Consider the following 15,034-nt stretch of genomic DNA (forward strand, 5'->3'; position numbering starts at 1 on the left):
CTTACTGGATATCCCTTTCATTCAGTATTCTGTTTCAAATAGCAGCCATACACAGGCACCTGGGAAAGGATAAGAACAGGGCAAACATGGTACTTCCCTGTAATACTGCCCTATATTCCAAATTATATACAACTCAGGAATTTCCTGATCTTCTTGTGATTTGTCAATTTAGTAATTTCCATGAATCTACCATCCAAGTACTTTGTCAGGGTCTTGTCCAGCCCATGTAAATTTCTGCACCTGTGGCATCATCTTGTTAGTGGTTCTACAGGCCTGTTGTCTGCAACAGGAAGAACATGCCTCTTTTCTTTTTGGTTTGAACCTACGTCCCAGTATCTCATTTGATTCTTGCTCCAGAAAACAGTGAACAGGTGATCACTACTGGTACTATTGTGCCAACTGTGATTTTAGATCATATCCTTTCCATGTTCTCTCCTTTTGCAGGCTGAAAAGTCATTTGCTTCTTAGGTGTGCCTCATATGGAAGATATTGCATATCTTTGATAATATCCCAGGGCACTGTCTCAGTTTATTGAAAGGTTATGAAATTGATTTTCCTCTAGGTAGTGTGATTGATGTGTCTCTATCAATTTGACCCTGTTGGACTTTCCCCAGATGTTTTCCTGAATTGTGGGCAATTCAAATAATCTTTCTGTACTTCTTCATAGGAAAGATCTGGTATCCAGCATAAAGTAGGATGTGTTTGGCAATGCACTGATAGAGAGGGCAATCCCTTATGAGCACAAAAAATGAAAAATGTCTTATTGAACATCTGGGCACAGACATGGATCTGCATGCAGTGGCTTCAGCAGATGACAGTGTGATTGCATTGCATTCCATATTCCTCCACTGCAGAAAACAAGCTTAAGCTTCAGAGCATATAAAAAGAAGTCTATTTTGAATACCCCTTCTTAAGTCTTAGTGAAAATTCTTCATATTACTGTTGGTATTCTAGACCAAACTTTCAGATATGGGATTATTATCATACCAGCAAAAAATACTTGATGAAATCCAGCAGCTAGACTTACAACTTCCAGAATAACTCATGAGTGACATTAACTGCCATTTCATTGTTCCACACTCACCTGCTGCGGAATTATCAGTGGTGGCAGTGACAGCACATAGCTCTAAAGATAACAAGACTTGCTGTGCTCTTTTTGACATCCCCCCCTCTCCTTCCAAAATGTTAGATGAACTGGGTGGAAATATATTTTTCTCTACTATGCACAGTAATAGGTGCACAAAACATTAGCATGGCTGTCATTGCATCCATGCCTGGTGTTAGAGTACTGTGGTCAAGCTACTTGATAAGGACAGTCCATCATCATCACACCAACTTAATTAATCCTTTCTCTTTTGAATTCTTCTTTACCATCTGTCTTTAAGAATATGCATATCTGAACAAAGGCCTGAGATTATGCACTAATGATGTCATATTCAATAAAGAGGTAACTTCTTGAGTTTTTGGAGAAGGAAAAAAAAAAAAATAGGCCAAATTTCCCATCTGCCTTGAAGTAAGGATAAAAACAGAACCATCTGTATTTGTTCTACCCAGGGGGAACAAAAATAAGCTGCTCAGTGTATATTATTGTCAGATACAGTAAACTTCAGCGATGTTGTCCCATTTTCTTACTTTTTCACTGGGGATATCAACACCAACCTTTCAACAGTGGTTAATCTGATAACTGTTCATCTCTGGATTGATACTGGGCATGTATATACTACAAGCCAAATATATCTTTGTGATGGCATATGCTAACTGGAATCTCCAAAATGTACTGACATGTCACTGTATTCCTTATGCCCAGACAGTGATACCTTTAGATGATGTCTTCTCTCCTGAGAACTGAGGAGGATGTATGAAGGAAAGTTCCCCAAGATTCTCTTTCCATTGGTCACTGTGCTTGTTGGTATCTATCTGTTACTCCTCTGAAGGCTTTGAGCCTATAATGTTTTGTATAACATGCATTCAGAGTCCTGATAGCACATTCCCCTGACCTTTGGCTTATCCTGAGAAGATGCAGAAGTTGTGTACAGTGCTAGTTTCTCTTCCTCTGTGAAAATTCTAGCACATACTTACAATGAAGGATATGCATGCCCTACAAATGACTTGGATCAGATTAATTTGCTGTCCAAGAGGCTGCGTAGAATCATAGAATGGCCTGGGTTGTCCTATCACTGTCCACCCTCATAAACAGGTGTTCCCTCTCCTGTTTATACGCTCCCTTCAAGTACTGGAAGACCGCAGTGACATCTCTAAGCTAAACAAGTCCAGTTCCCTCAACCTTTCCTCATAGGAGAAGTGCTCCAGCCCTCTGATCATTTATCTTAGTGGCCCTCCTTTGGACCCACTCCAAGAACTCCATATCCTTCCTGTATTGGGGACCCCAGACCTGGCCGCAGTACTGCAGATGGGGCCTCACAAGTGTACGTTTCTCCCTTTTCCCTCAGTTTAAGCTGCAGGTCCTTGCTCCTTGAAGTTAAATGGTGATGGAATTGGTATTCTCCTGTGGGAAGGGAGTGGTTGGCTCAAATTTTGAGGCCAAGTGGACATTGAATGTGAGGCAGGGTGGTGTTCTTTGAGATGTCAGCATAAGGATGAGAGTGACAACATAAGGCATCATACAGAAGGAAACAGCTTCACTCGACAAACAAAAATTAGAAAATGTAGGAAAAATCTGAACTGTTATTCCCGTCCTGTTCTTCTAATACAACCAAGTTCAGAACTGAATTGAGGAGTTAGGAATATAGTGCTTAACAGATAAAGGGTGGTTTTGTATATAAAGCAATCACTGAAATGGATTGTTCATAGGGGCACTCATTTAAAAGGAGCTTAAGGAAAGAGGTTATGGCAGAAAAAAGCTATTATTTGTTTTCATCTTTACTGTGTATTGAAATGGCAAGCAAACAAAGTCCTGTTTGTGAAGTGTATAACAGTTATCTAGCATGGCCTTATTACAAGGACTGATCCTTATTTGTGGCTATTTTGAATCAAACAGTGCTTACTTTATTATGGGAACGAACACAAAATTTCTGTGACTACCCATTCTTGGCATCTCCACTGCTCCAGAAAGCAGAGGCATAAGGCTATAATATAGCTGTAGTTGACTTGGCTTTGTATTACCTAACCTGATACTGACACAGCAAAACGGGAGCAGCATGAAGCTCTGGGAGGAGGGTAAGCTATGCCATCTAAACATGCCATTGGAGTACTGCTGAAGAGTGATGTTGCCATTTTATAGTGCTTCATGAAAAGACAGGTTGTTTGCCTTAGCTGACCAGATTTTAATTAAGTGTGACAAGTTTTGCAAAGAAGTTCTTTTTCCACGCAAGTGTTGCAGTTCTTACTCTTTTCTGCTCCAGACTTGAAGAAGGATTTAGAAATTTTAATTAGAGCAATTAGAGTGATCTCAAAGAACACTTCTATCCCCGTTCCAGGATTTTGCAACATAAATAAGACGTGCTTCTTGAGAATTGGTTGCCATTGTAGTGTGGGACATCTTTCTAATTAGTTAAGTAAAATTCCTGCTTTGTTCAGCAATTATTTTATTATGGATAGGTTTTAAGCGAATAGCAAAAGCAGAGCTACAGTCATCTATGAGAGTGTCTGGTTGGTGGTATATTTTTCTGTGTAATAGTTGTGATCTCATCAATGCAAAATAATCCACAAAAATTCAGCTTCAATAAGTTTTATTGGGTATTTTTTGTACTTAAACAAGGCAAAAGTTGTAACTAAGTTCACTTCAGTACTTCTGTCCCCTTGAAGTGAGATTTTAAAAGCCATCTAAAACAGTTGCAGTGACGGAAACCTGGCTGGGGTTAATAAGTTTAAATAATTAAGGTTTGATGTCTTTTGATATTTTGTTCAATTTGAAGGTCTTGCTGGTCAATATGTCTTACATAACGTTATTGACCAATTACATCTTCAAGTATGTTTTCTTTGTCTGCGTTAACGTTATCCCTCACCTTTCTTCAGCAGGGGTGATATTTGTGGAGCTTTGTATCTGAAAACTTGAAGCTTTGTAGCATCAGAAAGTATAAAAGCAGAATTTGAAAAATGCCACTTAAATTTGGAAGCTAATTTAGGAAACAAATAGAAAATATATGCTTGTTGCTCCTAAAATAAAAGGAATAAAAGGAATGAATTAAGTATTCTTAGCACATAAGTAAATAATATTCTGAACAAACAGGATTTCAATTTTTAATCAACTTTTGCTTTGCTTTTGGAATTCACACTTCTCTTGTCAGATTTCGACATATTGAACTAATAAGTTAGTTTGAATTGGTCTCTCTCATTTTTAATCTTATGCTGGAGTTTTATGGGATTTTGCTTTTAATTCCTGCTGATCTGATCATAGAGATGAACGAGGATGCGTGGTTCAGTTTTCAGTTCATATGATGCCTTTGTAAAGAAATCTTCTGTGTCCTAATGCTTGAGTTCTTGGTTGGATTTTGGAATCACTGGTTGAACTGTCATAGAATTGCAAAGCGTGGAGATGAATAACTAGGAGTAACTGAGCTTCAAAGCAGCTGGCACCATCTGTTACTCATCTGTGTAGAATTTCCAGCACATCTTTCAAATTTATGCTCATTATTAATATGATCGATTTATGTCTCAGGGAATTACATTGATTATGTTCACAAATACAGGAAGTGAGACAAATTGGAAATGGGGAAGCAAGGAAGGAGCTAGCATGATTATTATAGATTCTAGATTTCTGTAACTGTATTTTTAGTAAGAGAACTTGGACAGTAATCAGATGTGTTATAGATGATTTTTGTTCCATATTATGTTGGTTTGTTGTTTTGTTTTTTTTTTTAATTCAATTTTATGTGTTGCTAAAGTAAGCGTTAATGTTACAGTTTTTGATGAGTTTCTGAAAAATATTCATAAAAATCCTGAATGTAAACAACTTTGATACTTCAATCAGTGTCTGGTCCCAGTTAGTAGAAATATTTGTATTCTGCACAGTTACAGAGTCAAGCAGATTGAAAGAGTTCTTGAGAAGTCACTTCATGCAACCTCAGTGTCGCATGCAATGCTCAATTTTGGCCTCTAAACTAATGGGGATTCCACAGCCTCTCTGGGCTTCTCTTCCAGTGTGTGATTGCTCTTCTAATTTATGTTTTTCCATTTTGTAAGTCAGAACTTATTCTGCTGCATCTCTTGCTGTTGGCTCTCATACTTCTGCTGCACACTTCCGTAAAGAATTTTTCTTTGTCTTCTCTGCAGTGTCCAATTAGATAGCTTTAGACAGCACTAAGATTCCCCCCAAGCCTTTTCTCTGCAGCTGAACAAACCCTGTATTCTCATCCTATCCTCTGACATCATGTACTCTAGACACTGTCCATCTTGGTGACTGTCTGTTGGACTCTCCTCAGCTTTTCAATGTCTTCCTTGCACTGGGGTGGCCAAGATTGGGTACAGTGGTCCAGGAGAGATCTCATAAGAGCCATTTAGTGAAATAATTCCTTGCCTTCTCCTGGTGTGTATAGTCTTATACAGCCCAGGATGCAATTGCCATCAGCAACCAATTCATGACTTCTGCAAATGTCACATAATCTACAAACCTTCTGAAAGAGCAATCTGTTCCATACCCTGGATTGTTAATAGAGGCACTGAGTGGTATCAGCCATGGTACTGGCCTCTGAAGGTTACTGGGAGTAAGCAGCTACCCACTGGACTTACTGTTGCTGATAACTACACTCTCAGTTTGTCAGTCCAGATGCTTTTCCGTGTTCCTTATGAAACACATATCCAAACTGTTTCTGATTTGGCTACAAGGATCTTTGGAGGCCATGTCAAAGACCTCAGTGCAATCAAGATACACAACATCTACCGCTCACTGCTTGCCCACACAGTCAGCCATCTCGTTGTGGAGGAAAATCAAGTTAGTCAGGTGTAATTTGCCTTTGTACAGAATTATAGATCCATTTGTAACATTAAATCACTTCTTAATTTAACAATTCTTCCTTATGCTAATACTGAAGTATGCTCATGGAAAATATTCTTTGTTTTATAACATTTGCATTTCACTGTAATTAGTAGGTACTGGGTTGCTGAATTCTTTCAAAGACTTAGAAATGAAAGGTTGACAGAAAAGCTACCTGAGGAACGAAGCTTTAAGTACAAAAGGTATCATGTTCTCAGAGTTAGGCCTGGACTACAGATTGAAGAATAAAAACAAGTGTCTTGTCCACTGAATAATGCAAAGATCCTGTAGAGAAAATAAATTAATATCAAGTAATGACTAGGCCAGTTAAGATTGAAAAGTACAAGTTATTTCCCGAGCGATCAGCTAAGTTTTTAACTGTAATCACATTGTTTATATCACTCTTTAAGAAGAAATTTATGTACAAAAGAGAGTCTACTTCAAAAAAATTTTCTCCTTCATTATCCATATGATATGCTGTCTGATAAGTAGATTCTGCAGGAAATAGAAGATGTTCTCCTCTGCATTTGGGAAGTGCTTGTCTTGTGATGCTACTAGAAGATAAGTTGTGTTTTTAAGCATAAAACCGACTCTCTTAAAATTCGTTTTAAGTGCACCTTTGTGCTTCTTCCAAAACCACTGCAAAATCAGATACGGAACTGAGGGAGTTGCCATGAATGATACGATCATGTAATTCAGGAAGAAAAGGTTGTGATTAAATTCCTTCCTTTGTTAATATGCATGTGTCTATACTAATAGTTTTTAGGCGTGGTGCTGATACTACCCAGTATTGAGGACTTCCTCAATTCTTAACTCTGATATTTGATTTCCAATTATTTTGGCACTTTTTTGTCAGGAAAAAATAATAGAAAAAAAGATAATTTGCCAATATTTAAGATGCATGGAATTTACTTCATCACAAATATACTTTACATATCTAATGTTCTTAGGACAGTTGATATGCAGTTGTATGTAATTATGCTGGATAGAAAGTTATGGTATTGTTTCTCACAGATAGAGTGCTACATTGCAGACCTACTTGGCAAATGCAAGGCAAAAAGGTACATACCTTTCACTTCTGTCTTGTTTGAAGTAGACTGTTTTCAAAGGAAAATAGCTATTCTTAATTAAAAATTGATAATGTTGAAGTGCTAAACTCAGATGTGGTTATGACAGCTACATTGTTTAAACCTTCTGATTATTTCTAGCCTTCAGTTTCCAGCTGTTGAATCTCATAGTTTGGCCAGAATTATCCATTTTGAATCTTTGTTGCCTTTGTAGTCATTTTCAAGTTTGTGAGCAAGTTGCATCATAATTAGTTTTGTTTTTATTTTTTTCTGAAGACAGATTATGTTCTTGCAGTCATTCTTTGGACTCTCTTCATTATAACAACATCCTTCTTAAGATGTAGACACACGAAGTTGGCGCACACCTGTAGAGGTAGCGTTAGTGCCAGAAGGGTAATAAGGTATCACTCCAAATAAATCTTTTTTCTGTTCATGTAAAACAATTTACTCCATTATCTTGTAATAACGTGGTATTAAACAAAAAACTTGGAACAAATTTGAAAATCCAGCATTCTTCAATTTTCTTGACAACACAGTCATAATAACTGGCGGCTAGGTTTTCCCGTTGGCTAATTGAAAAAGAATCACAGTGTATATTTGAACCATAACAGTAAGTAACAGTGAGAGGCATGCATATGTCAGGTGACGTGGGAACAAGTAGCTTATTTTTTATTTTCTTTTTGTTTTAATGTTGGATTTTTGATTTGTTTTGTTTTGCTATTTATTTGTTTTTTTAATAAAGAAATCCTTGGACATGCAAAATATTAAAAATATATACCCCTTGTTATAGTATAAGTTTGATTTGGAAGCAGAAGAAAGAAAGAGTGTTTAATTACTTATCAGAACAGATAACTCACAAGGAGTGAAGGATTGGTTGGAAGGATTGTATTTTTCTGATCACAATATCTGGGCATTGCCCTGTGATTGAATTACTATGTAGAGTCCTGTTATGAAGATTAAAGTACTAATTATCAACCATCTATGAGGTGTGTGTCCATAATAGCACCTGAATGTCAGTGATATGTTAATATCACTGTGTTCTGCCACACAGATAAGTGCAAAATCTACATTTCACAATTAAAGATGTTTCTGCACAATGTTCCTCCAGCAGCCGCACTTAGATTTCTGTTCTAGGGAGGTTTGGTGTGACTGTAGCCCTGTTTTCAGACCCTTCAGAATCATAGGCATGCTTCCAAAGTCATGTCCTTATTGTGCGGTTGAGAGGTGTTGTTTTTTAGCAGGTTATAATTCACCCAAATCACAGTGGAGTTATTAAAGATGATAGAAGTAGGACGTTTCCTTTGTTGAAGCGCAAAGCATTACTTCAGACGGTGGAGATACAGGATTTTCTAATGAAAAAGCTTAGAAGAAGGGTTTTCTGTTTGGGAAATTACCATGCAATGTGGGAAGGAGACAGTCTTGTTTCAGCATGCCTTTAGAAACACGCTGTTCAGGTGTTGGTGTTCCACCTATTGCATTCCCACAGTACTAGCTCCTTGTTTATTCCCAGGTGACTTCACAACTGGAAACCATTTAGTGTACAAATGCACTGCTAAAAAGTATATTATTCAAAACAGATTTTTGGCATATTATTATTTTTTTTTCTTTTTTATTTCTCATTTCCTAAAAGTCCAGAGGAATTGTTTGTATTTCTGTTCTATTATCAACCTTTTATATTTTCTTCTACAGTAAGTGTTTTGATGGTTGTTCAACTAATGTTTCAAGGAGACAAAACTTTCTGAATTCAGTGAATGTTCTTGCAATTCAGAATGAGATCCTTTTTTTTCAAGCTCAGAAGGGTGAAGAAGGGTATCCATCTTGAGTGTAGGCCTCAGAGTTGGTGTGTCTTTTCTTAGATACTCTCTAGGCTATCTATTTACAGGTATACTTGTACTATTCCAACGATATGTAACTATACTTGTATTATTCCAGCTATATGTGGGGAGCATGTGAGTCTCTTCTGAGGAATAGTTAGAGGTCATTTTCTTTCTTGTTCAAGTGTTGCTGCTCACTTTAAGGACAGACATAGTGAACTTGAGAGTTAATCAGAAACTACAAGACTGTTGTTGCAGAGCAGTAAAGTATCTGAATATTTCTTCAACAATACACTGTTTGGTGAATGTGTGAACTCTTATATACTCTTAATTCATATAATACATTCTAAATGTATTAATGTGCCTACATTTAATATTAGTGTTGATGTAAGAATAATATTTTGACAAAACAATGAAGTAGTATTTATTGTTTCTCCTGTATTTGCACTTGTTTGGTTTGAAATATGTACCTACTTTATATGAGAGAAAAAGCTATTTTAGCTTTTTAGTATTTTTCCATTTTATTCCTTTGAGAGCTCTCTGAAACATGCTAGTTCTATAAATTCTCATAAATGGAAATATCCCATGGACATTTCTAACCTCCTGTTTGCGTGCTCCGATCTTCTAGATCAAGATGATATTCAGTTTTGTGCTTTAAGCTATGTTCTAGCTCCAGTGGAGAAAGATTTTCATCATACATCATTAAATGTTGCTGCTACGGGGTAAAAAGGTTTTAAAAGTTACCAGCTACACTCTATAGCTTGTTGAAACTGCAGCATTATTGTTTTCAGTATACACCTAGTTAAATAATTGACATGTATGCCTTCTGTGAGAATATACAAATAGTTTAGATTAATTCAACAACAGTTAACTTAATAGTAACAGTTTAGATTACCAAGCAAATGATAGCTTTATTTTAGTATATTCAGCTACCTTTTCCTCAGTTTATTTTGAGGAAGCGGATGGTCAAATATGCAGTTTCTTTTGTGTCTATTCCATTGAGATGGTGTTTCTATCGAAAGAGCTTTTGTATATCCTTTTCTTTTCATGTAAGAGATCATAAAACAAAATATACGAACTAGTAACTTCAGGAAGCTGCTAAATTATGCCGCATGTTACAAAGAGAAGGTTGTACTAATTTTGTTTGTATTTGATAAATGGGGCTAAATACCTTTAGGCTAACTTTTTCTTTGTTTTCTCCTCACATAGGAGATGCATCGACGGTTTGAAAATGCTCCTGACTCAGCCAAGACAAAGGCTCTGCAAACTGTTATTGAGATGAAGGTAAACATTGCATATAGCCAGCAGGAGAGAATATTCTTTGTGAAATGGGTTTTTGTACAAAAATAGACTGCTCCAAATGCCTTATTCTTCTGTCAATCTCCTAATTAAAAAATAACCACAAACAACGTGTGTGTGTGTGTACGTGTGTGTATATATATATTCCTTTCAGTTAGTCTGAGTCCATTGTATTTACAAGAATGGTATGATGGATTGTTAGGTCTTTGTGATGATATGGGTTGCTTTCTTTTTGAAGTATCAACCTTTGAAATGCCACTTTTTTTGCTTTTTGTCTATCAACGATGTTAGCAATTTCCAACCGCAGCATCCACTTAAAGAGCAGCTTGTATAACTGGAGAGGTGTCTGTATGCCATCCTAAACCTAACTTTCCTGGATGAATTTGTGATTGAATTCTTCAGCTATTAATTCAGGTATCTAATGGAGCAGTGGCTATTTGCCAAAAGCTCAGCTGCAAGTGGACTGTGTAATTGTATTTCTTATTGGATCATCCATAAAGTACATCAAACACAAGGTCTGGGCAAATGCAGTTAAAAATTGGACGCTGTCTTTGCAAACTGTTCTCTTCCATTATCATGCCCTCCTTTTCTCCCTCCTTCTCTATCTGTCCCTTTTTCTGTTCTTGTTGTTTTCTATCCTTTTTTTCCCTTCCAACTCATTCTGTTCCATCTCAGTATTTTCTGTAGTCATTTCTCATCTTTTTACTCTGGAGCCTTTCTTCTACTGTCTTCCTTTTGTTATTCTTCTTTATGGTCCACAGCAATGAAAACTAACTGACCATCTGGTAATAATAAGCAGTCTTATGATCTAAAAGGAAACACAGGTATTTCTTGGAAATGACGTGAGGGCTGAAATTGAATACTGTTGTAAATTATAACATAGTGCTGTATGGTTTTTTTTGTTGTGAAAGTCTGCTTTACCAATTTTAACTTAAGCATCAAAAATTAAGCAGGAGATCAAACTACATCTTTATAGTGGTCTGTTAGAACAATGTTAACTCATAGATAAAAACTTACATATAAAGGACTTTCATGCTTTTATTCTGCTGTATTTTGATTATCAAAAAATATGATGAAGAATTGGTCTGTAGGGAAAAAATGGAGAATAACTTCAAATTCAATCAGTATTTCAAGGAAAACGAAATATTTTGGAAAACCAAATATAAATATATATGTATATAAAGAAAAAAGGAAGAAAAGGGAAGACTGCTCTAAAGATAGCATTTCATAAATGCACACACATGTAAAAAGTATGCATGGAGCTCTTTGTCCTGAATTGATCTATTTCAGCTTTCCTAACACATAATACTTCTAAAGAGATAATAAAGAAAGTAGATTGAAAATTTCTGTTGATTCTTTAAAACCATGAGGATAATGTTAGGTAAACTTTCCCATTGTTCCAGGTGTATATATTTTAGCAATGGAAATATTTTATATTTTGTGTGTTTTATCCAGAACACTTCAAGAATCTCTGCTACTTTATCACTCAGAATTAGATTGTTGCTGCTCTGCCTTGCTTAAGATGCTTTTTTTGTACTCTGTTTATGACCTCACTCAAGTTACTAGTAGCACAAACTATTTTTTTCCTGCCATATTTGCAGTCATGTTTTGCTGCTCATTCAGTTAGAATTAAATTTCTCTGTTTTATGCTGGACTTAGCATTACAAGGCAACCTTTTCTCATAGTCCTTTATTTATTCTTTGTATGCTGTGTCCCTGCCCCTAGCCATGTTCCCTTCCAGTACTAAACTCTTGCTTTCCTTGAAAGGTATTAAAAAAATATTGAAAAATGAGTCTTTGTGCGCCCAGCCAGGTGCCATGCAAATATATAGATCTATATATAGATAAATATAGATTGATTTATGTGAGGACTTGAGAAAATTTCAAGGATGGATACATGTCCAACAGATTGTTTCATTTATTGCTCTTGTGGTATATTACCAAAACATCTAACTGTGTATTACTATCTGTCTCTTCTAATCCTTTTCAGGATTCAAAAATATCTTCCATGGAGCGTGGCCTCCGGGATTTGGAAGAGGAGATTCAGATGTTGAAGTCAAATGGAGCTCTGAGCACAGAGGAGCGTGAAGAAGAAATGAAGCAAATGGAGGTGTACCGTAGTCATTCCAAATTCATGAAAAATAAGGTATTGAATAAGCAGTGGCAGTAGTAACATAAAATGAGCCATAGTGAAGAAATGAGATAAATCTTCATATTCACTTATGGAAATTACTTAGGATATTGGTTCCCATTCTAGCGCTGGCAAATAGAGTTTATATGTCTATTACTCTGTAGACACTAAAATAACTTAAATATTAAGAAGAATTTAAAATTCCAATTTGAATATAGTGGTTCAATAGAGACAGTGACCCAAATTCTACATTTACTGCTGCATTTGTAACTTCCTTTTATACCGGAAGTATTTTGTGTTCATCTATAGAATGTTGATGATCCATCATAGTTACAGGTTTTATCCTTTAAAATGTAGCCTACTGAAAAAAGTATGCTTCTTTTTGTCACCCCTTGAGTATATTATGGTTTATTACACCAAGACTAAGAACATCAAGTCAGTATAATCACTTTCCATTACACTCCCCTTCTACTAGTGGAGACAGTGTGAGTAGATTCTACGACAGTGGTCATATCAACATTAATTTATATACTTGGGGTTATTTGTGTCTCAGGACAAATATGCCAGTGAGATATGTTGGTCCTCAGGCAAAAAAACAAATACAGACTTAGTGTATTGTCAGTGTACAGCTGAAATTGTACAATAGGCAGATGTCATGTCCTTCTTTGTTTCTCTCAAAGTGTTTATTAGTGAAGCCTAACATCTAGGCCATCTAGTACAGTAAATGTAGGTATGTTTCCAGTAGTTCTGCTTTCCTTAGTTACCTTGTGCATACTTTGTAAAAGCAGTGCGCAAGACTCTGAAACAGGAAGCTGAAATTTTCTCCACATCATGAGTGATTCTAATCTATTGGATTTGTCCTGCTTGAAGTTACTTATCTCAAAAAAGAATGCTGGAGGAAGTTTCTTGAAAAAGTATTATTTGACCTAAAATAGAAGCATGTACTAAGTATGTGTTTCTGCCACTTGCTGGTTTCTTTAAAAATAGCCACATCCGTTCTTGTACACTTAGTTTTTTTTTATCCCACTGCGTTGCCTCTAGGAACTGAAGGGTTGCTAGTTCCAAATTGGGAATGGAGAGACAGTTTTCTTTCTATCCCTTTTTTCTTTCTTTCTTTCCTTCTTTCTTTCCTTTATTCTTCCATGGTTAGCAATACTCGTATTTCTCCTTCTCCTCTCCATCTGCTCCTGTATATTTATCAGCTACTCTGATATTTTCTGGGTCTCTTCTGTTTACTGTGCCTGAACATCTTGTCCAGCTCTGTTTTCTAAGTGTACAAAATTTATGTTTTTCTTTCTTTTTTTTCTTACCAATACTGTATTTTATACTCAACTGTGAGTGTATATTGACCATTAATTTTTTTTCTCCTATATTGCAAAATCTCCCTTTACCTTTCCACATGTTTTCGAGTTTGAAAACTGTTGGGTGAAGTACCCAATATTTGACCTATATAAACATAACCGTAACTATGCATTTTTTGTTTCATAATCAAATGTTTGTCTGGCAGCCTACATGAAATCACAGAGACATAGAACATTTAGAAGGTTTAATGAAGAGTGGAAGAGAAAATGAGTGACCAGAGTTGATGCTTTTTTTCAGTTCTTTGTCACTTTTAGTTACTTGGTTGCAAGAGGCTAAGCAGAAGATGGTAAATGATAAATATTTAAAAGCACAACAATGTCGTGACAGGTAGAGCAACTGAAGGAAGAGCTAAGTGCCAAAGAGGTTCAAGGGGAGGACCTGAAAAAAAGAGTGGCTGGTCTCCAGGCCGAGGTCTCTGCCGTAAGATTTATCTTTTGTGTGCAGTGGCCATGCACTGGGGCTTTCTAGCTCTCTTGCTTTTGGGGTAACTTTTCTTCTCTTACCTTCTTTACAACTTTGTATAACCATAGAACTAACAGCCTGCTCGACCCTATAGCTGCCTTTGGTTCACATGGGTCTGGTGTCCATAACATCACTCTTCAAGTGAATGTTTATGGTTTTTTTCTTACTTTCTTTGTAATGGTATGATTAATTCTTAGCAGTAAGATATCCTCCTCTTTGTAGCAGATTTTATAAGTATTCAGCATCCATTGTGGTGCCAGACTTTCAAAGAGACTTACTTTCCCTAGTAGGATAAAAATAATTTGATAATGTCTCAAAATCATGTGCTGAACCTTCCTAACGTTTTTTTCACAGGAAAATGGAAGTCAGAAGCTGAACAATTCCTAAAAACTGATTGTTTTATTTTAGCAGCATGAATTTATCTTTGCACTAATTTTACTGTCAAAATAGTGCATTTGCTGAGTGGTCGTGTTGTCACAAGGAGAAGAGAGATGTGAGCTCTTAATGCTGCCTAAACTTCCTTTGCAACTTGGATTGTATTCCACTGCATTCTTTCTAGAGAGCTTGAGCACATTGGCAGTGTGAATTTACTTCTCTGAAATAGCTTTCTAAAAAGAATTACCTGGCCGTATTATCTGGGATTTTTAATGTAAAGGAATGTGGTTTGGTTCAGATTAGGAAATTCTGTCAAAACACTAGTAGTTAGGGTAAACATCTCTTCTAAGATGGCCCATCCCACAGAGAGATTGTTCTTTTAAAGGAGGAGCAAACTGGCTTAAAGATATAATTTGTGCTACCTAGTAATTGAAAAAGTGTGTGTCATCTAAAGTTTATAAGGTTTCTCTGATAAAATTAAAATATATATCCATAGTTAACAGTAAGCAGTTTACATCATCCCAGTTATTCTGCAGTACCTAGGAGTACTGCACCGCTGGTTGCATTGGTCAGTAGCTGATGGCAGAAATAGC

The 15,034-nt window shown here is 36.3% G+C and overlaps 1 protein-coding gene across 13 annotated transcripts in view; it reads left to right on the forward strand.

The window, feature by feature from the left end:
* ERC1 (ELKS/RAB6-interacting/CAST family member 1) overlaps window positions 1-15,034 on the forward strand; it is a 281,305-nt gene that overhangs the window by 67,218 nt on the left and 199,053 nt on the right. For 7 of the 13 annotated variants that reach the window (XR_011902606.1, XR_011902608.1, XR_011902609.1 and 4 more), the window contains exons 4-5: window positions 10,023-10,097; window positions 12,102-12,257. Coding sequence is in view for 8 of the 13 variants with exons in the window: in XM_072326475.1 (XP_072182576.1) it covers window positions 10,023-10,097; window positions 12,102-12,257 (231 nt within the window). In the remaining 5 variants the exon portion in view is untranslated. Of the gene's footprint in view, window positions 1-10,022; window positions 10,098-12,101; window positions 12,258-13,931; window positions 14,016-15,034 lie in introns of all 13 variants that reach the window. The other 6 variants (XR_011902605.1, XR_011902607.1, XM_072326455.1 and 3 more) reach the window with 1 other exon arrangement.

This window comes from Excalfactoria chinensis, chromosome 1 (assembly GCF_039878825.1).
Source record: "Excalfactoria chinensis isolate bCotChi1 chromosome 1, bCotChi1.hap2, whole genome shotgun sequence".
Classification (NCBI taxonomy): domain Eukaryota; kingdom Metazoa; phylum Chordata; class Aves; order Galliformes; family Phasianidae; genus Excalfactoria; species Excalfactoria chinensis.